This window comes from Cynoglossus semilaevis, chromosome W (assembly GCF_000523025.1).
Source record: "Cynoglossus semilaevis isolate Cse_v1.0 chromosome W, Cse_v1.0, whole genome shotgun sequence".
In the NCBI taxonomy this organism is placed as follows: Eukaryota; Metazoa; Chordata; class Actinopteri; order Pleuronectiformes; family Cynoglossidae; genus Cynoglossus; species Cynoglossus semilaevis.
The window spans coordinates 3,080,460-3,106,419 of NC_024327.1; the positions used below are offsets into that span (position 1 = coordinate 3,080,460).

The 25,960-nt window shown below is 40.4% G+C and overlaps 3 protein-coding genes and 2 non-coding genes across 10 annotated transcripts in view; 2 read left to right on the top strand and 3 right to left on the bottom strand.

Annotated features, from left to right (window-relative positions):
- Window positions 1-11,172, top strand: part of LOC103396958 (AP-3 complex subunit sigma-1-like) — a 14,798-nt gene extending 3,626 nt beyond the window's left edge. For 2 of the 4 annotated variants that reach the window (XM_025052696.1, XM_025052695.1), the window contains 5 exons: window positions 5,068-5,159; window positions 6,463-6,574; window positions 6,659-6,730; window positions 7,625-7,732; window positions 9,687-11,172. In XM_025052696.1, coding sequence (XP_024908464.1) covers window positions 5,068-5,159; window positions 6,463-6,574; window positions 6,659-6,730; window positions 7,625-7,732; window positions 9,687-9,815 — 513 coding nt within the window. In that variant the 3' untranslated portion in view covers window positions 9,816-11,172. The remainder of the gene's footprint in view (window positions 1-5,067; window positions 5,160-6,462; window positions 6,575-6,658; window positions 6,731-7,624; window positions 7,733-9,686) is intronic. The other 2 variants (XR_003048769.1, XR_003048768.1) reach the window with 2 other exon arrangements.
- A 1,437-nt stretch (window positions 11,173-12,609) lies between these two features.
- On the bottom strand, window positions 12,610-12,773 carry LOC112486431 (U1 spliceosomal RNA). Its single transcript, XR_003048860.1, has one exon. It is a non-coding gene; the product is annotated as a U1 spliceosomal RNA (small nuclear RNA).
- Window positions 12,774-13,178: 405 nt separating this feature from the next.
- LOC112486437 (U2 spliceosomal RNA) lies at window positions 13,179-13,369 on the bottom strand. The gene has a single exon (XR_003048866.1). It is a non-coding gene; the product is annotated as a U2 spliceosomal RNA (small nuclear RNA).
- A 35-nt stretch (window positions 13,370-13,404) lies between these two features.
- On the top strand, window positions 13,405-14,952 carry LOC103396959 (pyridoxal phosphate phosphatase-like). The gene is made up of 2 exons (XM_008335201.3): window positions 13,405-14,096; window positions 14,319-14,952. The coding sequence occupies exons 1-2, from the start codon at window positions 13,499-13,501 to the stop codon at window positions 14,663-14,665; spliced, it is 945 nt and encodes a 314-aa protein (XP_008333423.1). The 5' UTR covers window positions 13,405-13,498; the 3' UTR covers window positions 14,666-14,952.
- Window positions 14,953-19,911: 4,959 nt separating this feature from the next.
- Window positions 19,912-25,960, bottom strand: part of LOC103396960 (secretory carrier-associated membrane protein 1-like) — a 14,902-nt gene continuing 8,853 nt past the window's right edge. The window contains exons 1-8 of one of the 3 annotated variants that reach the window (XM_025052855.1): window positions 25,477-25,534; window positions 24,999-25,109; window positions 24,579-24,690; window positions 23,807-23,935; window positions 23,476-23,635; window positions 22,589-22,690; window positions 22,389-22,506; window positions 19,912-21,852 (exon numbers count right to left, since the gene is read on the bottom strand). In XM_025052855.1, coding sequence (XP_024908623.1) covers window positions 21,691-21,852; window positions 22,389-22,506; window positions 22,589-22,690; window positions 23,476-23,635; window positions 23,807-23,935; window positions 24,579-24,690; window positions 24,999-25,046 — 831 coding nt within the window. In that variant the 5' untranslated portion in view covers window positions 25,047-25,109; window positions 25,477-25,534 and the 3' untranslated portion in view covers window positions 19,912-21,690. Of the gene's footprint in view, window positions 21,853-22,388; window positions 22,507-22,588; window positions 22,691-23,475; window positions 23,636-23,806; window positions 23,936-24,578; window positions 24,691-24,998; window positions 25,110-25,476; window positions 25,535-25,960 lie in introns of those variants that run through there. The other 2 variants (XM_017042739.2, XM_025052854.1) reach the window with 2 other exon arrangements.

The following is a 25,960-nucleotide window of genomic DNA, read 5'->3' on the forward strand; positions in this document are numbered from 1 at the left end:
ACACATGAGTGTGTGATATTTTCTTTTGTGTACACACACACACACACACACACACACACACACATATATATATATATATATATATATATATAAATTTGTATATATATATATATAAATATAGGTTTATACATAACACGTTCCTGTGAACTAAGCTAAAGAAGTCCTAAAATATTTAATAAAAACCATTAAAAAATTGAATTTGAATTATTTACATAAAATTTAAACCAGACAGGATGGTGGAGGAGGAAATGTGCTTCTATAAGCCTGTTGACATTTCCTTCCGCTGTTTTTGGACGTTTAATTTCCTGTATCTAAGGAGGAGATCAGCTAATTAATTAGTAATGTAAACAGGCTTTAGTTACAGGCAGCCGTCCCCGTTATCACTATGGTATAGCACTGTGGTCTAATCTGTAGATGAGATGAACGCAGGTGTATTTATATAAGAGGATGGATTGGATTTGGCTGGATTATAAACTGCCTATGCAGATACCATCTGTTATATCAAAACGCTGTCAGCATCAGTGTGTCAGCATCCCGGCTGCAGAGATGTGACATTTTTATTTACTGTCGACTCTCAGCTTCAGTTTGGTAAGTGTTTGTTGCGCAGCCTGTTGTGTTGACACAGCAAACGGTAGATAATTATTGAGTCCATGAGAATGCTCATCATTAAAATTAACTAATCTCCATATGTCTGCGCACAACTTCTACTAAATGATCCATGGACCTGTACCAGTCTGGGGGTTGGGAGCCACATATAATGATAAGGCGCACAGGATTTGACTAGCATGCCTTAAATTGTGGAACTCATATGTCTTCTACAGCAAGTTGTTTTAGAGGCTTCTCTTGACCGACTGTAGTCTGTGTGTAATCAACTAGTGATGTGATATGTAACAAGTGACCCTGGTCAGATCTACGATGGTTTTAAGGAATGTCTCAGACTCATGGGACATGGTGTATGTGGAGGCCACTGAGACCAGCCGACATTAAAGTCTGGGACAGGTTGAAACAGCGCTGCTAATCTAGTCTTCTGCTTCGCTCAGAGTCTGATCACGTTTGAGGTTTAATTACACTTTTCCACCTTGTTAACTTGTCATAAACCTTGGTGAACTGTGTGTACCATAACTCTGCTGGTCCCATGGTGCAGGTCACATGACTGCTTCAGCCTCAGAGCCAGCTGTATACTTGACTGTCTCTTTCCTCTTTGTGCTCAGTGTTCTGCTGTGTGCTCTATGAGGTTATTAGCACCTTGTGGTGCCAGAGTCTTAGTGTGAGTGCTGGGGTATGACATATACATGATTTATTTGTTTTTGAGGTTAACTTAAAAGCTGTAAACCTTTTTATATACATAGTGACTGTATCACCTGAATAGTGATTCTTTACAGTCACTTCTTCAGGTTGGGTTTCAATAAATATGCAGTGAACTGGAAGGCAGTGTTATAAAGGTCACACGGCCCTGTGGGGAATGGAGTGATGTGTGTTGTCTAGCTGCAAGCTGTGAACCCAAACCAGAGAGACACGAAGTATCCATCCATCCATCCATCCATTGTCATCCGCTTATCCGTTACCGGGTCGCGGGGGCAGCAGTCGCCACCCAAATCACATTGCACCGTACCAACCCCCCAAACCTTCCTGCAGGTGGTGAGTCCACTGGAAGGTATACACGAAGTATCAAAATTCTTTTTTTTTATTATTTTTTTCTTCTTATTAACAGAAGGTTCTTTCAAGCCAAAATTAAACAAATGTTTCTGTTAAAACAAACAAAAAATCTTCAAACTGCTATTGCTGTCATCGCAGACTATGTGGCAATACAACACAAATTGGGAGTTATCAGAACTCTGAATCACAGAGCCAAACACATCCCTTCCCAATAGGAGGACAAGGCGAAGGAACAGTCTCACATCAGAAGAGCTTTAAAGACCTGCGGCTACCCCAATTGGGCCTTCTCCAAAGCCACCAAAACCAACCAGAAAAACAGAGAGGAGGACAGTAACAAACAGAACAACATTGTCATTCCTTATGTTGCTGGGACCTCCGAAAAACTTAGGAGAATTTTTAATCAGCACCATATTCCTGTCCATTTTAAACCCACCAACACCCTCAGACAAAGACTGGTTCATCCAAAGGACAAAATACATTGCCTCAAACAGAGCGAAGTTGTATATGCAGTACAGTGCAGTGAGGACTGCCCTGATCTCTACATTTGGGAAACCAAACAACCACTGTACAAGTGTATGCAACAACACAGGAGAGCCAGCTCCTCAGGGCAGGACTCATCATCAGCTGTTCATCTACATCTTGAGGACAAAGGACACACTTTTGAGGATAAGGATGTACATATCCTCACCAGAGAAGAGAGATGATTTGAGAGAGGGGTGAAGGAAGCCATCTACGTCAATCTGGAGAAACCATCTCTCAATAGAGGAGGTGGTTTGAGACACACCTCTTATCCACCTACAATGTCATCCTGAGTTCTCTCCCCAAAAAATTCAACCCGCTACCTGAAAACAAGACCACAGTTTCATTTCAAAGCACACCCAGCCAAAAGTGTCACTCAGGTGCTATAACTATTAGTCCATAGCTATGGTACCACTCCCCATTCACACCTCCAACCTGGTGACTTTACATCCCCCTCCTTAGAATATGGTGTGTTTCACCACACCTCCATCCCCCCTTTCTGCAATGACCCTTGTTACAGGTATGTAGCCCCCTGAAGGCTAAATACCAGAATTTCCCAGTAGTCAGTCAGAACTGAAGAAGCCTTTTGAATGAGAGGTGAAACGTCTTCAAAAAAACCTACTCCGTCCAGTTGCCCTTGATGTAACTTTTTCTTGGATTAAATGACCCGGATGACTGAGAACCTACACAGACATAAAACTGAGTATTAAGCCAAAGTCAAAAGTCAGTCAACTTCATTGTCAAATATGCCATACATACAGGACATATGGCACAATGAAATTGCCACGGTGCAAAATGGCAAGGATATAATAAAGGAGATATTTGCAAGGGAACAGGAAATAAACTAATAATATATGTACAATGTACAAAGAAACACACTTGTGAAGATATATGCTGAAAAACAACATGTGCTGTGACATTATTCAGTAATTACAGACAGAATGAACGATGAGTGGTGAATCAATAAAAGCAGTAGTGACTCAGCTTATTCGGTTGAGGGTGAGGTAGTACTTGGAGATGGTGCAACATGTCTATGATGATCCACAGTCTTTTTATTCATACTAGTGCAAATAATTTGTGCAAATGAGTAGAACAGAGACTATGTGTGAGGGATGGGAAGGATAGGAGGGGCACAGTAGAGTCTGTGACAGAGGGGGGAGGGAGGGCAGAGCAGGTAGGGAGTTGAGTCTTTTCACAGCTTGGTGGATAAAACTGCCTTTGAGCCTGCTGGTTCTGGCTCGGAGACTCCGCAGTCTCCTACCTGATGGCAGTAGGCTGAAGAGACTGTAAGCTGGGTGGGAGGGGTCACCTGCAATCTTAAAAAACCTTCTGTACAATTAACACAGCCATTTTAACAGAAAGTGAGCAGAGCTTTTACACCAAACACCACATTCAATTGAAAAACATAACACTAAATACTGTCATCTGCTACCCAGTAAACCAAATGTCACTAGTGCTAAGTATTTTTTTTATTTTTGTGTTTTGATTAAACACATGAACAAACACTGTGTTGGCCAGGTAAATCTCAACACAAAAGCAACTTTGTGAGGTGTAAACTCATCATCTCTCCAGTGTGACATTAAACTAAAAGTTAAAGAGAAACATTGTCAGGTCTTTTATTAAAATATTGTATCTAAACAGAACAAATATTGCAGTACTTCTTGCTACTTTTTGTTTCCAATGTTAAAATATGTTAAAGAAAAAACCTACTGATTAATGAACGTCACAGTAAGGCAGTGAAGTATTTAACTTCAGTAGTCACTGGATTGGCACACGTTTTCCAGGTACGTCTATTTGAACAAGGTGTCAATCCTGACTCTGAAACTGGTATCCTGTCATTCCCACTTTATTGTCGTTGTTGAATTACTGTGTAACCACGGAAATGCTCCCTCAGGTTCACCATAAACTATGTAATGACCAAAACATGACACCAACTTAATGTGCAGCTGTCGCCACAAAAAAAACCAAAATTTGAATCTGTTCAAAAAATAGTGTGCACAAAATATACACATACAGACCCTTTCCAAAAAAAATTTGAATATCATGGAAAAGTTTATTTATTTCCATAATTCCATTCAAAAAGTTAAACTTTCATAGATCATAGATTCAGGGCCCACAATTTAAACGATTTCAAGTACTTATTTGTTTACATAATTTGGGCTTCCAGCTCATGAAACCCACGGAAAAAGGAATTCGAAAAATTAGAACACTGTAGCGAAATCACCATTCACTTCTCAGTTTTTGCAGTAAAAAAAGAGAAAGAAATTAGGATTACATCAAATCACTCAAAATATGGTATTTTCAAAACAATATGTCAATCTTCAGTAATTGGTTGGGAATCCCTTTGCCTTAATCACTGCCTCAATGCTCCTTGGCATTGATGCAATCAGCCTGTGGCATTGCCTAGGAGTTATGGAAGCCCAGATTTCCTTGATGCTTGCTGTCAGCTCTTCTTTGTTTTTGCGTCTGGTGCCCCTCATTTTCCTCTTGATAATACCCCATAGATTTTCAATTTTTTTTCTCCACAGTATTCTAATTTTTTGAATTCCTGTTTCCGTGGGTTTCATGAGCTGGAAGCCAAAATTATGTAAAAATAAACAAATAAAGACTTGAAATCGTTTAAATTGTGGGCCGTGAATGTATAATCTATGAAAGTTTAACTTTTTGAATGGAATAATGGAAATAAATAAACTTTGCCATGATATTCTAATTTTTTGGAAAGGGTCTGTAATATGTTTTAAAAAGTAGAAATACTGTGTGTATAACAAATGTCACACCAACTCAACCTGATGTTTGATCGAGCAATTATGAAATTGCTCACCAGTGACAATTAGATCCACAAACATTGCATTGTGTAATGTCTCCGAATCTGTTTCCTGGTTCTTCCCACAGACTAAGGACACAGAGCAGCAAATCATCAGAGAAACATTTCACTTGGTCTCGAAAAGAGATGAGAACGTCTGTAATTTCCTTGAAGGTGGAATGTAAGTCATCAAATGTGGATGTATTTTATTACCACGTGACTGTGATTTCCTCCTTTATTGTACCTATTAACTATCATGTAATCTATTCTAGCACATGTTGACTTTTGACTGAAAAGTTTTTTTTCTTCTTCTTTTTCTTTCGGCTTTGTCCCTTTTTTTCAGGGGTTGCCACAGCAAATCATTGATTTCCATCTCTCCCTGTTCTCTGCATCTTCTTCGCTGACTCCAACTACTGTATCTGCATGTCCTCCCTCACTGCATCCATATATCTCCTCTTTGTCTCCTACCTGGTAGCTCCATCTCTAACATTCTTCTACCAATATATCCACTGTCTCGCCTCTGCACATGTCCAAACCATCTCAATCTGGCTTCTCTAGCTTTTTCTCCAAACCTTCCTGTCTGTGTTGTCTCTCTAATGACCTCATTCCTGATCCTGTCCATTCTTGTCACTCCTAAAGAGAATCTTAGCATCTTTAACTCTGCCACCTCCAGCTCCACCTCCTGTCTTCTGCCTATTGTTAGTGTCTCTAAACCATACATCATGGCTGGTCTCACCACCGTCCTGTAAACCTTTCCCTTCACCTTAGCTGACACTCTTCTATCACAGATCACTCCTGACAATTTTCTCCAGCTGTTCCATCCTGCCTGCACTCTATTCTTCACCTCTCTTCCACAGTCTCCACTGCTCTGAACAGTTGATCCTAAGTACCTAAACTCTTGCACCTTCACCACCTCTGCTCCTTGTAGCCTCACTATTTCACTGTTCTCCCTTTCGTTTACACACATGTACTCTGTCTTGCTACGACTGACCTTCATTCAGAAATGTTTTGTTTCTTATTCTGTATTTTTTCCAGTGGCGCTTTGGCCCAGAGGCAATGTCTCTGTCATTGGTGTGGGACCCCAGGGTTCACCTCCTGGGCAAGATCGAATCTTGGTTAGGGTGGTTGGGACCTTCCAGTGGACTCACCACCCGCAGGAAGGTTTAGGGGAGTTGGTACGGTGCAATGTGATTTGGGTGGCGACTGCTGCCCCTGTGACCCGGTAATGGATAAGTGGATGAAAATGGATGGATGGATGTATTTTTTCCAGCTTCTGTGTCAAACTATGATTGAGGGCAAAGGTTAACATTATCTCTATATTGTGAACTACCCCTGAAACTTAATAAAAATACATTTTTTTACTCCTGCTTGTGATTATAAGTATATAAAGAGAATGATGTGTCGTGTTAGTTGTCTTTCTGCCCTTTTCAGTGTAACTGATCAGAATTCTTTTTTGACACATGATCCTGTTCCTTTTCTGCCAGGTTAATTGGAGGATCAGACTACAAACTGATCTACAGACATTATGCCACACTCTACTTTGTGTTTTGTGTGGACTCTTCAGAAAGCGAATTAGGAATTTTGGACTTAATCCAGGTAACTGTGTGTAAAATCCCTGACATTTTATACCAAGTCGGACTCGTGCTCATAGTTTCACATATTTCAATCCTTTCCTTGTAGGTATTTGTGGAAACACTTGACAAGTGCTTTGAAAATGTCTGTGAGCTTGACCTAATTTTCCACGTAGACAAGGTAGGAAGTGAATGCATCTCTATGATCTCTATATTTCTGTAGTATGAAACATGAAATGTCAGATTCTGTTTATGGTAAGGCTTTAAAAAAAATAAATGTTTCATCTGATTATTCACAGGCTAGCCACAGAATGACGACCACTGTGTAGCCAATAATTCCACAGGTCCGTTCACTTGTTGTTGCTCTAATTCACACAGTTGATACACGTTATTTGCACATACCCACAGTATGTGCAAATAACGACCTTTTTTTTACAGCACCTCAACCTTCAAATACCATCTGAATAAACAGATGCGCAGTAGTGCATAATCTACAAACTCATATACTGTAGCAATATTTTGAATTACACTTTGGCATATTTTTGTTTTGACATTTTTCTATATTAATAATTTCATCAGTTGGATTAGTCAGTCAGATAAAAACAGGTGTAAAACACATACATCTACCTGATGTTTGTCTCTCTGTTCCAGCAGTATATGGAATTTTATTGTGGTCAGTTTAAGGAGTGTTGATTCAATTCAATTATTTATTAATTATTATGATTAATCACAATCACGATTAATCGTGATTAATATTTTAATTTTAAATGTTCTGACAGCCCTAGTTTTTACAGTATAATTGAACTAATGTCAGAGTAAGTGGGTTAGAACAACATCATGATAAACCATGTTGATATATAGACTGCCTCACTCTCAGATATACAATATAAGAAGTAGTTAGGGAGTGATTTATTATGTTTTTAATTTTTTATAAAAATTAATGCGTACTATGCGCTTAACTGTTGGATCCTTTTGGGTACTTGAACTTGAAATTGGTGCTAGAAATCTGCATAGTTCTGAACAATTCTCCTTCAAGTTTCTGTATTTTCTTAATCCATGATACATTCCTCCCCAGGTGCACAACATCCTGGCAGAGATGGTGATGGGTGGAATGGTCCTGGAGACCAACATGAATGAAATCATCACACAGGTGGACGCTCAGAACAAGATGGAGAAGTCTGAGGTAAGCCTGACCGCAAGTTGATTCTATTTCCACACTCTCTGAGGTATCGTATGCGGGCATGTGTGTATGCTGCACCCTGCATCTATCGGTCTGTCTGTCTGTCTGTCTGTCTGTTTGTATGTCTTTCTGTCCGTCTGTCCGTCTGTCTGTCTGTCTGTCTGTCTGTCTATCTATCTATCTATCTATCTATCTATCTATCTATCTATCTATCTATCTATCTATCTATCTATCTATCTATCTATCTATCTATCTGTCTATCTATCAAAACTGCACTCATGGTTTGGGTTTGTTTTATAGTTACTAACAATGATGTCAAAACATTGTAGAAAAAATGAGAACAACTGACAGGAAGTGTGAAAACATGAAATCGAGGAGGAGGATGACGACTGCCCTGACACTGACAGTGAAGACTAACTATGTTATGTGTAGCCTATTGCCTCAGAGTTGTATTGCAGTGGTTGCATTGTTAACATTACCATTCATTTTCTTATGCTGTTTTGTATTGTATTATATATTGTACATACTGTATGTATATATGTTTTAATAAAGATTTTTTTTATGAATGATGATCAGTGTATTTAGTTAGGAGCGAATAAATGAACGAATGAATAAACAAATGGTCCTTGTCATTGATTACTTCCTTTTATTGATCAAAATGACTTAACATAGAAAGTTCACCTTATCGTCTATTTTCCTCATCGTTCTTCGTGCAGGCGGCTGTGTATAAAGCACTATTTAGAATCCATTTGGCCCACTTTAGAAGACTTTTGGGAGAATTCCTCTCTATCGGCAACGTTAAGTAAAACCACGGAGGTAGCCGTGTTGCCGGAGTGTTGACATTAATCAGCTGCTCGATTGGTGTAGCATGATCACACGTCGAACCATGCCACCGCTCGTGGACCAAAATGTTATTACGCCCTGAAGAAACTAGTTCGGCATAAAATGCCTCGCCATAAAACATGGGCAGGATGTTTTGCAACAAACTTTTGGTTGTAGGTTAAACGTAACTCGTTCTTTTTTATGAAGTTAAGAACGTGTAGTTCGCAGACGTCAAGATAAAACGATAACAGGGTTCACCTTATGGCCTAATTCTCATAACGAGTTACTATGAAACGTTTCTCAAAAACTCCATAAGGTACACTGTGCACTGTACACAGTTCAACTCAGCATGGACATTTAGGGTTAGCCGCAGCAGGCTGCTAGCATAGAGCAGCACAACTTGAAACAGCTTCAGTGATGCTATGTCTGGAAAAAAAACAACCTTGTCCTGTCGTTAGCCTCTTCAAATTGGCCGTGTTCAGTTGGATGATTGTGGTTTAAGTGTCAGATTAGATTAGCTGTTCTGATCGACTTCATCGTGGCTGTTGGTTCACTTTAGGCCAACATATTAGGTTAGCCTTTGGTAATGGTAGCGTTTTCTTACGAGTATGAGCTTCTGCTTCCGTTCTCAGACACAGAACTGTCACGCCGTAAAACATGTGAGCTAACCTGTGGTTGCGGATTGGGGTTGTTCATGTTGAAAATCATCCGACTATGATCACTGGTGTGTCCATCGGTGCATCTCTCATGAAATTAATCAAAATGACTAAAATAAGTGATGTTGATGTTTTGTTTTATTTTTGTTTTTATTTTATTTTCCTAAATTTGATGCACACATTCTGGACATACATATCCATCCATAGCATCAAATGCATGTGCATTTGATGCTATGAAGGCATCTGAATGTACATCTGCACATGATGTCCATCTAGTAGCTGTCAGTGCTTTTGCATTGTGTCAACAGTTGACTGATGTTTGTCCAGTTTCTTCTGTCAGCATACTGTGTGTGTGTGTGTGTGTGTGTGTTTGGAATGTTCACTGTCCAGTAGGTGGTAATATTCAGCATTTTTGTTACATGCACTGCTTTGTATCTGAATCACTCTCCTGTGTGTGTTTGTGTTCATGTGTTTGTTAGGCTGGAATTGCAGGAGCACCCGCTCGTGCCGTATCGGCTGTAAAGAACATGAAACTTCCGGAAATGCCCAGAAACATCAACATTGGTGATATCAACATAAAAGTGCCAAATTTACCTTCCTTCAAATAGTGGCAGCAAGTCCCTGGATCAGCAGACGTTAGCCAATGTTTACCATGATGCAGTCTGTTTACCAACACCTCAAAGTAACTTTGATCAAAGGTATACATCTTGAAGGTACCGTGTGGTTTGTCACTCCTTGTTTTAGTGTTATCACTGTGTTTCTCCTTTAAAGAACACAATGTTTTACGTGATTTGTCTGTTTTTTTTCCTGTTGGAAGGAACATTTAAGTATTTATTTGTGAGTGGTACATTCCTTTTGCCTCACTGGAGGCCCATGGCATTCAGCTGCTAAAGTTCAGATTCCTGTCAGTTTGGAAGTGATAACTTCCACTTATTCATAAGTTTACATAAAGGTGCAAAAATGGCTGGTATTAAAGTCTTAGCTAAAAAAAAAAACACTTGAAGATCTGCTACAGACTGTCATGTGATGGCGTATTTGTAAAATTAATGCATATAATAATTCAGCACGATTATTATATTGCTTTGTTACAGAAGTCTGAAAAGTATATATGCTGAAATGAACCTTTCTCTATTGTTTGTATGCAAAATATTTTTAAATAATTTCTCACGTTTTAACAGATTATTGTTTGATTTTATTCTATAGCCTTTTTTCTCCTCTTTTTCAATGTAATAAACATTGATAAAGATTAACCTCTACCAAAGTGATGCAAAGGCCAAAGTATGGAGAAGGAAAGGATCTGCTTATGATCCAAAACACACAAGCTCATCTGTAAAGCATGGTGGAGGTAATGTCATGGCTTGGGCTTGCATGGCTGCTTCTGGAACGGGCTCACTTTACTGAGTCAGTCTTTATTGCTGATGTAACTCGTGATGGTAACAACAGAATGAATTCTGAAGTCTACAAAACCATTCTGTCTGGCAATTTACAGAAAAATGCATTCAAACTAATCGGGAGAAGCTTCATAATGCAACAAGACAATGACCCAAAACACACTGCCAACACAACAAAGAACTACATCAGGGTGAAACAGTGGAAGTTCTTGGACTGGCCAAGTCAATCACTGGACTGTAACCCAATAGAGCATGGATTTTCCCTCCTGAAGAGAAGACTGAAGGGAGAAACCCCCAGAAACAAACAGTAAAGGCCTGGGACAGCATTTCAAATGAAGAATGCAACAGCCTGGTGAAGTCAATGGGTTGCAGGCTTGATGCAGTTATTGTAAGTAAGGGTTATGCCACCAAATATTAAATGTTATTCACTTTAAGTTAATTTAATAATGTCTGTTCCAATACTTTTGCTCACTTGAAAGGTGGGTGGGGTCAAAGAAAAGGTGCTCTGTCCTGAGTTGTTTAACACATCTAGATCAATAGGTCAATACCATAAAATAAAATCTGGAATTCTGAACTTTTGTGTCATATTCATCTTTTGATCTGAAACCCAAATGTCTTCAGTATACAACAAAAACAAAGGAACTGACCTTGCTGTTTCAATACTTTTAGAGGAGACTATAATTCCATTTGTTTGCCTTAGTACTCTACTTGAGAAAAAAAAATCCATTGCAAAGAGACTGAACAACAATGAAGAACATTTTTAATTTTTTTAACTGCCATTTATAGAAACCAAAGAGAACTTCGTCTCCCTAAGTGTAACTGTAAGAAAGCTAATTTATATGGGAAGTAAAAATATAATTTGGCCAGGTGTTTTAGAGAAAACCACTAAATACTACTTTAGTTATTACAGTACTATTATGAAATTAAAATTAGCTGTCTTAGAAGCTAATGTCTAAGAGTATCAACAGAAAGTACTTATTTGAAAATAAATTACAGATTAAAAACACTTAAATGAAGTGCTTTTAATTCTGGATTGTTTTAAAATACAGTATATTATTCAAAATAAAAGACAAACTATATAACACTTATGTGAGTTCTTCCTTGACACACGCTGACACAGATGATCGTTCGACAGACTTTATTGAGGCTATTATAAAGCGCTCCTGCGCCGTGCTTGGCTTTTTTGGTTGCGTGGCGTGCTTGCTGCACTCGTACGCACTTCTCTGCCCCCTCCTCGGTCCCGGCTCCTTCTAATATAGGGTAGTGATGTGCGGATCGATCCTGAAATATCGATACTTCCGATTCAGGATCTTTATGCTCTGAAATCGATTCTGAAATCAAAATATCGATACTTTTGATACTTACGCATTCTGAGATGAGGTGTATCCTAAACAGAAACATGGTGAAAAGTATCCAAATTATTGAGATGTTGTCTAAGTGACGCTCGGTTGGTGGGACTACTTCTTCTTCCGCCTGGGTGTGTGCGTCATGCTTAAGCACAGGGGCTCTACTCCGTGCTCTCACTCAGTCACTATTGATGGGAATTTCGGCTCTTTTTTGGAGAACCGGTTCTTTTGGCTCGGTTCACTGAAAAAATCCGACTCTTTCGGGTCCCAAATGGCTCCTCAGATTATTTATTTTATTTTTTTATTTATTTTTGTTTTACAAATAACATGTTTTCAGAGTTTGAAACATTGTTTTGACATATTTTATATGATTGTGTTCTCAAGGTTTTCTATTGTTGTGTTGACTGTATAGTAAATGAGGCAGCTACCTCAGTACACTCCAGAGTTTAAAATAAATAAATAAATAAAAACCTCAGCCTCGGATTCTTAAAGAAGCTATGATTTGAAATACACATGTTTTATTTAAAAGACAAATGATAAAATATCGATAACGGTATATGCGATACCAGCCCGAATTTTACTCGGTATCGGATCGGAAAGGAAATTGGTGGTAACGAACATCACTACTGTTAAGTTTCTGTATTATTTATGTTCCACAAGTATATCAGGGGAGAGCGCGGACGCAGTCCCCCACTACCAGAAATTATGCAGTCGAGATTCCCACATTTGGGGAATTCGCAGGGGTCAGCACAGCCGGAGTGCAATGGCTAAGCCTCGCCCTGGGTGAACCACCTTCTTGATCATGGTATCTCCCCTGCCAGGTAAGTATGAGTTGTACACGGGTTACACTGCCAACCCATACACTCGGAAACCCTTCTTACTGATGGTGCTACCACCTGGAAACGCATTCAAACAAAGCACATTCAAGCACTACCACACCAATGTTATAATTTATAACAAAACATAAAATAAAAACACACACACACACACACATATATATACAGAGAACGTAGTATGTTTAAAATGGAAAAAAGGAGGATTATTATTATGGAGGATTAAAAGAGCCACACTTTTAATAAGCAGAGTACAGTCTCGTGTTCTACATCAACTACACAGACAAAACACTTATATTCATTAGAACGAGCGGATAGTGAAATTTTTTCTGACCTGTTATAGGTTAACAACGTCACTATTGCTGAAACAACTCAGTTGGATACTTATATTTCACAATTTTAGGGGGTGCACCGTTCCTGGAGGTACTGCAATACCAGGTCGATACGCGGAGTGGACGGAGCAAGCCCCTATTCCATCTCCCAGATCCAAAAATCAATTTAATATATGGTCCCCGGGTAGGGGACGTATCAGATATTAAACTGATAAGAACAGATACTACACTTGATCTTAGCCAAAAGGCCGAGAAGCGATAACGACACACCCCTGCTCTACGCTCATACCCAAGGACACCGCTCTTTTTGTTGTGTAGAACCACCGATTTAATGATGGAGGAACAGTAGCAGAGACAACACGGAAGACGTCGAGGAAAACGCCGCCGGTATGGCGGCCGTCTTTGGTTTTAAAGGCTGCCAGAAAATTCGAGGTCCGCAGATTAGGAACCTGCTGGAGGCAAAGGACTTCTTCCTCTTCGACTGTGACGGAGTCATATGGCACGGAGAGAAGGCGATTTCCGGCGCCACCGCCGTGGTCAATTCGCTAATCCGCCGCGGTAAAAACGTTTTTTTCGTAACCAACAACTGCACCAGGCCCCGGGAGAATTATGTGCTCAAGTTCTCCAGGCTGGGCTTTAATGGTGTGATACTGGAGCAGATTTTCAGCTCGTCCTACTGCTCGGCCCTTTACTTGAGGGACGTGGTGAAGGTCCGCGGTCAGGTGTTCGTCATCGGCTGCGACGGACTGCGCAGAGAGCTGCTGCAGGCGGCCATCCCCTGCGTGGAGGAGGCGGATGATCCCGGCGCCACCATCTACGACTGTCCCCTGGCTGCGAATGTCAAAGCGGTGCTGGTGGGACATGATGACAAAATGACTTTTCTAAAACTGGCCAAAGCCTCGTGTTACCTGAGAGACCCGGAGTGTCTGTTCCTGGCCACTGATAATGACCCCTGGCACCCGCTTTCCGGGGGGAGGATCCTGCCAGGTACAGAGGGGGTGATGGGCGATCAGACAGACTTACTAGACTTTAATGACTTATTCGTATTCTTTAACTTTATAATAGGTTATATTTGATGATGAAGAAAAAAAAGATGCTGTTTAAGACAGTCTTAAGATATACATAAACAAACAGTCAGTTTATTCGTTTATAACAGTTTATTTTGATGTTGTGTGTTGTTCTACAAAATATTTTCTGACCCCTCCTCAGGTTCTGGATCCCTCACTGCAGCACTGGAAGTAGCCTCGGGCCGCAAGGCCACTGTGATCGGCAAACCCAGCCGCTTCATGTTTGAGTGCATCTCCAGTCAGTTCAGTGGTGTCGATCCCGCCCAGTGCCTGATGGTCGGGGACCGCTTGGAGGTCGATATGCTGTTCGGCTCCAACTGTGGGCTGGACACCATGCTCACTCTGACGGGTGTGTCCCAAATAGAGGAGGCCCAGGAGTACAGGAATAGTGAGCTGACCAGCAACCACAGCTTTGTACCAGACTATGTGGTAGATACTATAGCTGACTTCTTACCTGCTTTCGAGGAACTGGAGGAACAGAGCAGTTAAATCTGATGTGCAGACTGCATCTACTTTATCTTCAAGTGCAATGTTTTAGTCTGCCATTTATAGAATAATAAAAAAAGAACATTCCAATCTAGGCTAATCCAAAATCATAAATGCCCTTTGGAACCAATCGGCTGTTCATACAAAGTCATGCATAGACCAGAATATTCTCCTCAAACTGACCCACAGGTTAACTGCATTTTTCAGTGTTTCCTATAGTGTCGTACATACTCGTGACTTTGTTTGTACATTGTTGTTTATATCAATATATGAATAAATAGATAAAGAGAGACAGCTGTTGAAGGAGATCTTGGTGTATCTTTCTTCAAATCCTACGAGTTAATTGCTGGATATACAGACATGGACAAAATTGTTGGTACCCTTCTGTTATTGAAGAAAAACCCACAATAGTCACTGAAATAACTTGAAACTGAAAAGTAGTAATAAATAAAAAATTACTGAAAATGAACTAATGAGAATCAGACATTGCCTTTGAATTGTGGTTTAACAGAATAATTTTAAAAAACAAAATAATGAAACTGGCCTGGACAAAAATGATGGTACACAGAAAGTCTGTCTATTTAAAAGGTGAAAAGTCATCTCTGTGCTGTTTGGTACACTGAACATGGACCACAGAAAGCTAAGGAGAAAGTTGTCTCACAAGATTAGAAAGAAACTTATAGACAAGCATGTTAACGGTAAAGGCTATAAGACCATCTCAAGCAGCTTGATGTTTAAGGTCCATGGGACTGTAGTCAACCTCCCTGGATGTGGCTGCAAGAGGAAAATTGATGACAAATTGAAGAGAGACAGATAACAGAACAACTTCCAAAGAGATTAGAGGTGAACTCCAAGGTACGTCAGTATCAGAACGCACCATCCGTCGCTGTTTGAGCCAAAGTGGACTTAATAGAAGACGACCAAGGAGGACACCACTGTTGAAAGCAAATCATAAAAAAGCAAGACTGGAATTTGCCAAAATGCATAATGACAATGACAAAAAGCTTCTGGGAGAATGTCCATTGGACAGATGAGACAAAACTGGAGCTTTTTGGCAAGTCACATCAGCTCTATGTTCACAGATGCAAAAATGAAGCATACAAAGAAAAGAACACTGTACTTACTGTGAAACATGGAGGAGGCTCAGTTATGTTCTGGGGCTGCTTTGCTGTATCTGGTACAGGGTGTCTTGAATCTGTGCAGGGTACAATGAAATCTCAAGACTATCAGGGCATTCTGGAGCGAAATGTGCTGCCCAGTGTCAGAAAGCTTGGTCTCAGTCACTAGTCATGTGTCCTCCAACAGGATAATGACCCAAAACACACAGCTAAAAACACCCAAGAATGGCTAAGAACCACACATTGGACTATTCTGAAGTGGCCTTCTATGAGCCCTGATCTAAATCCTATTGAACATTTGTGGAAGGAGCTGAAACATGCAGTCTGGAGAAGACGGCCTTCAAACCTGAGACAGCTGGAGCAGTTTGCTCACGAGGAGTGGGCCAAAATACCTGTCGACAGGTGCAGAAGTTTTGAGAGTTACAGAAATCACCTGATTGCAGTGATTGCCTCAAAGGGTTGTGCAACAAAATATTAAGTTAAGGGTACCATCATTGTTGTCCAGGCCAGTTGCATTATTTTGTTTTTTAAAATTATTCTGTTGAACCACAATTCAAATGCAATGTCTGATTCTCATTTGTTCATTTTCAGTATTTATTTTTATTTATCACTATTTTTGTCAGTTTCAAGTTATTTCAGCGACTATTTTGGGTTTTTCTTTCTTTAACCTTAGGGTACCAACAATTTTCTCCACATCTGTAGCAGATGATTTAATGACATGTACACACAGCCCCTACTGAATAAGTCATCCTGCCTCTGCTTACACACCCATAGTCCTCATCAATTTTTCAGTGAAGACCATTTCTCTGTCTCGGTCCTTCTCTGTCTGCCTCTCCATGTCTCTGTCTATCTTTGGAATTATTTTTATCCTTTGGCTTTTTGGAGCTGGAGTCATCGTCATGGATTTTAAATCTTGCATTGTCCTCGTTTTTATGTTTGATGGGTGAAAAGGCTGGAATCTATGTTATTGTTACGAAGAAAAAAACCAGTTGTGAAATATAATTGACTGAAAAAAAGGCTTTTGCATTAATTCATGCACTGATAGGAGTGGAACTATTACTCTCGTTCAGGACGGATGTCAAAACACACAATTCCCGTTGTATTATCTCCTGATGTATTGTCGTTCATATTCCGTTTTATCCACAGCGGGTGGGTGAAAACACATCCACATTCATAACGTCAGGCACCTTTTTACCTTGCCGTCGGAGAATTAATGTCATTTGGATCAAGCCCTGCGTGTTCCTCCACTGGCTTTGAACTGCTAAATGATTGATGGGTGAGTTGAAAAGGAATGTAGGTCACTGTGGGTGAGTGTTTGACACAAGCAGCATAAATCAGACAGGGCAAAGAAGATAATGACTCAGCAGCGGTCATTACAGGTGTATTCAATGGCATAAGACGCTGCAGTTTCCTCAAAAACCTAGACGGCACCTTTTTAATACTCTGTTATTCGATGTTAAAATATGCACATAGAGAAGATTTATCAGTCGAGGGCAGTGAGAGTGGGCTGTGTCGGCCCATATTATATCCACTTATTCACCTGTAATAGATCGCTTTAGTGATGATGTGTGTAAGCAGACAGCAAGGTGGGCCCACCTGTACGGTATAAATGGAAGAATGGAAAATGTTTTTGTCTTTGCTGAGACAGGTGTGAAGCTGTCACACCTGTCTCAGCAATATACAGCTTTTTGTTATATTTCTACCCTATTTATTTATTTCGATTAATTGGGATTAATCGATCACTTCATTTCGATCATGATTAATTGTGACTAATTACGATCATGATTAATCGTGATGAACTCACAGCTAAGCTGTGACTAATAAGGTTAAAATTTATGTTTGACACTCTTAACTTTATCGTAAACTATATTAGCAGAAATGGACCTAATAAAGTTAAAAGGTAATAAGTCATTTTGAGCAATAAAAGGAAGTAATCAATGACAAGGACCATTTGTTTATTCATTCGTTCATTTATTCGCTCCTAACTAAATACAACACTGATCAAAACATATACTGATACTAAAACATATATACATACAGTATGTACAATATATAAAACAATACAAAACAGCATAAGAAAATGAATTGTAATGTTAATGCAACCACTGCAATACAACTCTGAGGCAATAGGCTACACACGACATGTTAGTGTTCACTGTCAGTGTCAGGGCAGTCGTCATCCTCCTTCTCCTCAATTTCCTTTATGTGTGCACAGTTGCAACACCTACACAGGTCTGTATAACAGAGTCCTGCAGAGACACAGGAACACCTACCTGTCTCACAAGCACTCTCCTTGCAGCTGCAGTGTATGACATGCAAAACGCTGTCAGGTGTCGGATTTCTTGTCACCCATGTGACATAGGTTTCCATCTTCTAGGTGCCAACCGTATCCAGCAGGTAATGGAGCACCTATATTTTGTTTGATGCAGAACCTCATGACTGCAGCCTAATAATTTGCCCTTTTGCAGTGCTGATGAAGGGCATAACTTGTGGGGGGAATAGACAATTCTGGCGAGGCTGATGATGCCATACAGAAAGTCTTGTACCTAACCTCATTGACAGTGACCTCATTGCAGTGCAAATGTTGAGTGGTAAGTTAAAGTTAGCACCCAAATTTATAAAACCCTTGAGGTACTCTTAAGGTTTCTCACATGCTACAGAAAATGTCTTTCTTTTGCGTTTACCATAAAAGGCACTTGTGGAGTCACACCCAGAGAATATATGTATGCCAACCAAGGCTGAACACACACTGGTTCAAGAGCTGATGACACCTTGGTAATGTCAATGATGCGTGACCTGTTGCCCGTCCCTGTGAAAAAATATAAGCTGCATGGTAGATGTGTCTGCAGACTTACAGCAATGACAATGCCACATCAGTGTCAGGGCTCTTAACGATGACAGTTGTGTGCTCCTGTGCAGCATGTTGTGCATGCAAAAACACCCTTGTGTCACATTCTCCATTACAGTCACAGAGTGACATTGATCCCTATGTGTTATGTACAAGCTGAGGTTTTTACCCAATCCTGTAAGATCTGCATTACGATTTGTCCTTTTTCTTGCATATTATGCACATGGCTGGAAGGATGGGGCCAGAGCTCGCGATGGGCAGGCCTGACCTGGGTCTAAGTTTCTTTGTCGGAAACGAAGAAGTCCTGTTCAATGCTGATGGGATGGCCTCACTTCTTAAGCGGTCTTCCGTATCCTCTCCTCTATCACGCTCGAAAGGCCTTTTCACTTTTGCAATTGCACTCTTGTCAATAAACCTCAGGTAACATGTGGGATGGAAACCAGCGTTCCCGGGAATGCTTTCAAACTCCAAATCCAGGCAGTGTTTGTAGTTTTCAGCTACGTATCGGCACTCACCCCTCAACCCAAGCCACCGATGTCTTCTTGTACGTATTCCACCGTGCGAGTGTGAAATCCTGAATTTTTTTCTTGTTTCACAGAGGCTATGTGCATATAGCACAGGTTGTCCTGAAGATTTCGTTTTTTACTCTTTTTTGGTGAGTTTTCCTCTTCTTCGGTACTGCTAGATGAAACTCTGCAGGCAGCCATCTTGCTTTTCTGTTTACCAAAAGCTGCTACTCTATTGGTGTAGTCTGGTCACGTGTCAGCTGTGCCACCTCTCACGCACCAAAAGTTTGTTGCGCCCTGAAGACGCTAGTTCTGTATAAAATGCCTCGTTATAAAAAATGGGCATGAACTTTTTGATGTATGCTTAACATAACTCCTTTTTATGAACTAAAGATTGTGTAGTTCGCAGACATCAGAGCGGAATTCAATTTCTGAAAGACTTTGTGCTTCACCTTACGGCCTAATATGAGGTATGTGTATAGAGTGTAAATAGTCTCTGCTTGGACTCAAATAAACCAACCTTTAGTGGATGAGTTTCATAACACATTCTTTTTTTAATTTCAGTTCAGTTCAGTGCAGCTGCTTCAGTGAAACAAAAGCTTTTTCCTACAGTGTGTGTAAATGATGTCTGTATCGACCGAGTATTAGAGCAACGATAAGTGCGTGGACAGTGTTATTATACATTATACAGTGTGTGTGTCTTCGTACCTGTGCATTACAATGTGTGTACAAGGAACATAATGCTTTACCGGAAACACTGCAAACACTATTTTATTTCTTTCAAATTTTATTCCATGTTAATACCATAAATATACAAAACTATTTCACATGCGACAAAGGCCAGATGAAAGTGCAATACATTTTTTTTTACATGACTGGTGATGGGGATCAAATTTACTCATTACTTTACAAAATATACAAGTGTCCCTTCTGAATGAGTTTTTAGTTTAAACCAGTGAAAGCAAATTCAGTGGGGTTTAAAAAAAGAAAGAAAAGAACAACACAGTTTAGTGTGGGCAAACTACAGATACATCATTCTGTACTACAGACGTTAAATACATCAACAAATACCCACTGAGGCATGGCTTTGTTTAACTGCTCCAAACTATAGATACGTTGTCAGTGTTCCAGTTCAAACTGTTCCAGTAAAATACGACCAGGAGACACATCAAAAAAAAAAAAAATCTAAATGACATTTGGTAGATCTCTCACAGCTTGTCAGGACTTAAAATAACACTTGAGGGTTTTTTTTATGTACAACTATTGTACATACAACCTCATTCACATGTACACAACTTCTGCAGGATCAAATTGCAAAAATCACAGCACAAAGCAAAATACAGATTAAAAAACAAAATCAAACCAAACACAACTAAAAAAGCAAACAACATAAATAACATTATAAATAAACCAGAAAAGTGCAACCACTCAAAAAACATGTGACTATGTCACGACCACTTTTTGATCGTTGCGTGTTTGTGTGAGAGCCACACACCTATCGTGCACGCACAGCTGTTCATGTCATGTTCATGTCGTCGTCCACTGTGCATGCACACACATTCAGCCACTCATCAACAATACGAGATGATAGAGCACAACACTAATGTTCATTTTTGAACATTAACTGAAGGTAATGTTCAAAAAACGCAGCGACCTACTGACCTGGCACACCACCTACCGACTCATGCAGTATTTGTATGGCTCATAAATGAAAAACGGACAGAAAAGAAAATATCTTCACTCTTAATGCGCTGAATAAAGACAGACACCGGACATAACCATGGCTGCCGTGAGTGAGCTGAACATGCGTGTTCCTTTTCATGCTTTCACACCTCACACCAGTATGTTACAGTGATGTCGACCGAGGCCACTTCACCAAAAATTACAAAAGCACACAGAGAGAGGAAGATAGCAGTTCAACCAGCTAGTGTGGCTTAAAGGCTATGGATGGTGACTGCAGGTCTGTCCTGTAATAAGAACATTTAGACACAATCCTATTTATGAGAATTCAGTTTAACCATCTTGACAACAGCAGATAAGGTAAAATTCACCTTTAGCGTTTTCATAATCAAGCAACGTGTTAAAAAAAAGTCACAATTATCTTAAAGTACAGCTTCACAGAGTCACAGCCACTCAAACGTACACTGAATGTCCAGTAGATGACCATGACAACAGAATTATGTGCAAACACCACCATCAGATTATCAAGTATTTTTATGTCTCTACTGCGTTAGGTTATTAGCAATTAAAAAAGGTTTACGCTTGAAATACTATTGCAGCCTGATTGAGGATCAATGCAACATGACAGACGAACACAAAGATCGTGATGATACGTGAGAGAAGTACTATCTAGACCGTCTGAGAATACCTTGAGTATTGAGACATGTCAATGGGAGTGAGCTGAGCTCACCTGACTGTTGTCTGAAAACTGAATGTTTTTTAAATGATAGTGGGTGAACAGCTGTGGGCATGGTGTCTGTTAGTCTTGCTACAAACAACAAGGCCAAAGCTTCACATCTCTCTTTTTTCAGTATGTGTGTGAGTGTGTGTGTTGGTTCAGGGATGAGGTTTAAAGGCTCCACGAGCAGCGTTGGATGCAACGCTAGCTGCAGCGTTAGCCGCCGCAGTCTGCACCGTCTTGTTGGACATGACTCCAGTTGCAAACTCCTGCTGGGCTTTTTCAAAGCTAGCACCAGTGGTACGGTAGAGCGCATGTACCTGTGGAGGGGTGAGATAATATTTGGTTAAATGAACACATTACATTTTTGACTCCTTTGGGGGAAAAAAGTACATTTCAATGCTGTTACTATACTGCAATACTCAAGGTGTTACCTTCAGTGACTCATTCAGGAGGTCTTTAAATGAGTATCTTCAACTGCCCCCCAACCCGGACTCTCATGATTTAAAGACTGGAATAATAATTTTCCATTTACTCTCTCCTTTGGGTATTTTAGGAACTTCCACCTCAGTTACTAATGTGGAGCCTTCTTGTTCTTTTTCTTTCGGCTTTGTCCCTTTTTTCCAGGGGTTGCCACAGCGAATCATTGATTTCCGTCTCTCCCTGTTCTCTGTATCTTCTACTCTGACTCCAACCATCTGCATGTCCTCCCTCACTGCATCCATAGATCTCCTCTTTGGCCTTCCTCTTTGTCTCCTACCTGGTAGTTCCATCTCTAACATTCTTCTACCAATGTATCCACTGTCCCTCCTTTGCACATGTCCATATGTGGAGCCTATGGAGAATTATTTGTTACCTTTTTGAACATGATGAGCGAGCCCACGGACAGTGCAGTGAACAAAGCAGCGACCAGCAGCATAATGATGCCCACTGGGATACTACTGTTCAGACTGGTCAAAGCTGCAATCCAGCCACTGGCAAAAAATTAATTAATAAAAATAAAAATTAGAACACACTCACCAAGCTACACATTAGCACTGAACCCCAAATACTGACCATGTTCCCCATCCAGTGATGCCAATAGCTTGTAGAACGTGAACGCCAAACTGACAGATGTAGACAAAGAAGAAGATGAAGAAGCGGAATGAACTGTCACTCCTGCAGTGGACAACAAGGAGGGAGGGAGTGAGAGACAGGAACATTTGGCGAAGGGGGTAAAAATCACAAAAGTGTACAAAAGTATCCTTTGTGTCCACTGTGTCCTTATCCATGCCTTTTTTCAAACTTCTTCTGTGGCTAATGAACTAGGGGTTACCAAAAAATATGGAGTAATACGTAAGAATACATTTAATGTTTGCAGTTCCCTTATACAGTAACAAACCAGTTTGGTGCCTGGACTTGGCAGAAAGGGCGTGGCTACGGAGTGTTCTATTTATGGTTGGTACTATTATAGAAATTTCTCTGTATTGCTGATGGTTATTCTCCCAGTTTCTTTCCACATTTCTCCAATGACCACAGTCTGGGCCTCTAAAAATGTTTTTATGGGCTGCACATGGCCCTCAAGCCACTATTTGAATAGGCAGGGTTAAGGGTCTATAGAATAGATTCTATATGAGAAACATTTGTATGACATTTCTAAGCTGAAGGAGCGGGATGTAAATGTGACAGAAGAACATCCTGAGTGGAGGCCATTACATTTCTGAAAGGTCAGGACGCTGAGCTGTTTGAATGGATGTAACTAGGACAGAGAGGATGAGACATGAACAAGCAATACATCTTAACTGATATAGAATTGAATCAGACAGAGATGATTTGATATAATAAAGAATTAAGACTAATTTAACTTTAACTAGAGCCATTTCCCCTTACAAAAAAACCTACTTTATTTATGATGACATCAGAAATGAACAGGGTAAAATCTAAAATGGATTCAATTCACTTACCTAAAAGCCCCGTAAAGTGGTCTGTACCAACAGACAAAGGAACAGGGGGTAAACAGCAAAAACCATAAAATGGCCAGACCAAAGTCTACACCATGCGATCCATCCACAGAGAACCAGGCTAGGCAGCCAAACATATTCACAAAGAGAGTTCCTGCATGAACTGGAGACAAGGGCAGAGAGACAGAGATGTGCCATGTTGTTGTTAAAATATTTTGCCTGTATCCAAGACACCATAGGTTGAAGCTTCCCTTCTTCCTCTACTGTTTCAATGCACGCAGCAACAATTTACCAATGTAAGCACAGAAAATGAACTCCATGATGATCCACTCACATATCCAGAGGTTATACATGATCTTGACTGTCTTCTGGAACTCTATAGGGACGTCCACAGCAATATCGTGGTAGAAACATGGACCAACAGGGAACATCTGTGGAAGTGGAGGCCAGTTGTTCTTACGACCTGTGTGGAAGAAGCCAGTAACGGATTTAGAACAAAAATAATTGAAAATGTTTGTACAAATGTTCATGCACAAAATTTCCCTGACGTGTGGAACTGCAGAAGTAGCTGCATCCATTTATCCTCGGTGTTGCTTCTAAAGAACCTCACCAACATTCTGCCGCTTGATTCTGGTTTTTAGCTGAATGTTTTGGTCTGAACTTCGCACTTTGGCCTTTTCTTTTTGGTAGCATTTTGTTGGCCTTTCTGGTTTTATCCAGTTAATCTTCATTGGTGCAGTAGCAGCATTCAGGTCACGAGTGTAGACGGTGCCCTCTTGTGGCCACATATAATGTATTTTCTTTGCTCATAAGTTTCTTCAAGTAGCAAGAGAGGAAAACTACTATAATGGTCCAGAAAATATAATAAACATTTTCCGTAACAAAAAAAAAAAAAATTAAAATAAGACACAATATACATATAAAAATATCCCTTCCATATACAGTAAAGCTTCCTAAACTTCAAGTAAGGCAAACTGCAAAATTTTGAAATCTAACCAAAGGCTGCAGACTATATATTTTCAGACAAACTGATCTTTATGATACTAGCTTGTCACATCGAGTGTGAATGTGTGAAGGAAAGAGACATCACTGAAGAAGTGACGGACCACCTGCAGCTCCGTGGGACTGTAACTCTCTTTCCCGATGGTCAAGCTCCGCTGCTTTCCTCTCCAACTCCTCCTGTCTTCTCAGCAGCTCAGCCTGAGCACGGGCTTGATCCTAACAAAGACACAGAAATACTTGTAAGACACAAGTTATGACATGCAATAAAGGGACTAAAGAGAGATAATGTTCCACTCAAGTGAGCTGTCGGCTCATTTTTCTTTTTAGTCTGCACTAAACCAACTCTGAAAAAAGCCACATATGAGAGGGGGAAAAAAATCACTTCACACATGAAACAAAAGACAAATTGTGCAGGTTGTGGAATAGGGTGTGTCTGCTATATCATCAGAGCACATGCATGTGTACGTGTGTCAGTATACATAGAAAAAAGTAGAATTAACAGCTGCATAGTCAGGGTGCCGTACCTGATTCCTCGGCTGTGAATAAGCCGGCGGCTCTTCTGTGGGCTTCATGATGGCGGGCTGTGTGTTCTGTGAGGGGGCTGGAGTAGATTTGGCAGCATTTCCAGGGCCTGCCTGTAATTACATACAGCACAGGGATAAAGTTGATGAGCCATACAATGAAGATTTTGGAAAGAGTAGTTGAAGCCAGGTTGAGGCAGGAAGTGGAGATTTGTGAACAACAGTATGGTTTCATGCCTAGGAAGAGTACCACAGATGCAATATTTCCCTTGAGGATGCTGCTGGAGAAGTACAGAGAAGGTCAGAAGGAGCTACATTGTGTTTTTGTAGATTAGAAAAGGCATATGACAAAGGGCCAAGGCAGGAATTGTGGTTTTGTATGAGGAAGTCAGGAGTGGCAGAGAAGTATGTTAGTTTGGTGCAGGTCATGTATGAGAATAGTACAACAGTCGTGAGGTGTGCTGTTGGAAGGACAAATTACTTCAAGGTGGAGGTGGGACTACATCAAGGATCGGCCCTGAGCCCCTTCTTGTTTGCTTTGCTGATGGACAGATTGACAGATGAGGTCAGACAGGAGTCCCCATGGACTATGTTGTTTGCAGATGACATTGTGATCTGTAGTGAGAGTAGGCAGCAGCTAGAAGAAAACCTAGAGAGGTTTGCACTAGAAAGAAGAGGAATGAAGGTCAGTCGAGCAAGACAGAGTACATGTGTGTAAACGAAAGGGAGAACAGTGAAATAGTGAGGTTACTTGGAGCAGAGGTGGTGAAGGTGCAGGAGTACTTAGGATCAACTGTTCAGAGCAGTGGAGACTGTGGAAGAGAGGTGAAGAATCGAGTACAGGCAGGATGGAACAGCTGGAGAAAATTGTCAGGAGTGATCTATGACAGAAGAGTGTCAGCTAAGGTGAAGGGAAAGGTTTACAGGACGGTGGTGAGACCAGCCATGATGTATGGTTTAGAGAC

Coding starts and splice junctions, on each gene's coding strand:
- LOC103396959 (XM_008335201.3), top strand. CDS start 13,499: ATGGCGGCCGTCTTTGGTTTTAAAGGCTGCCAGAAAATTCGAGGTCCG. Junction 14,097..14,318: donor CGGGGGGAGGATCCTGCCAG/GTACAGAGGGGG, acceptor ACCCCTCCTCAG/GTTCTGGATCCCTCACTGCA.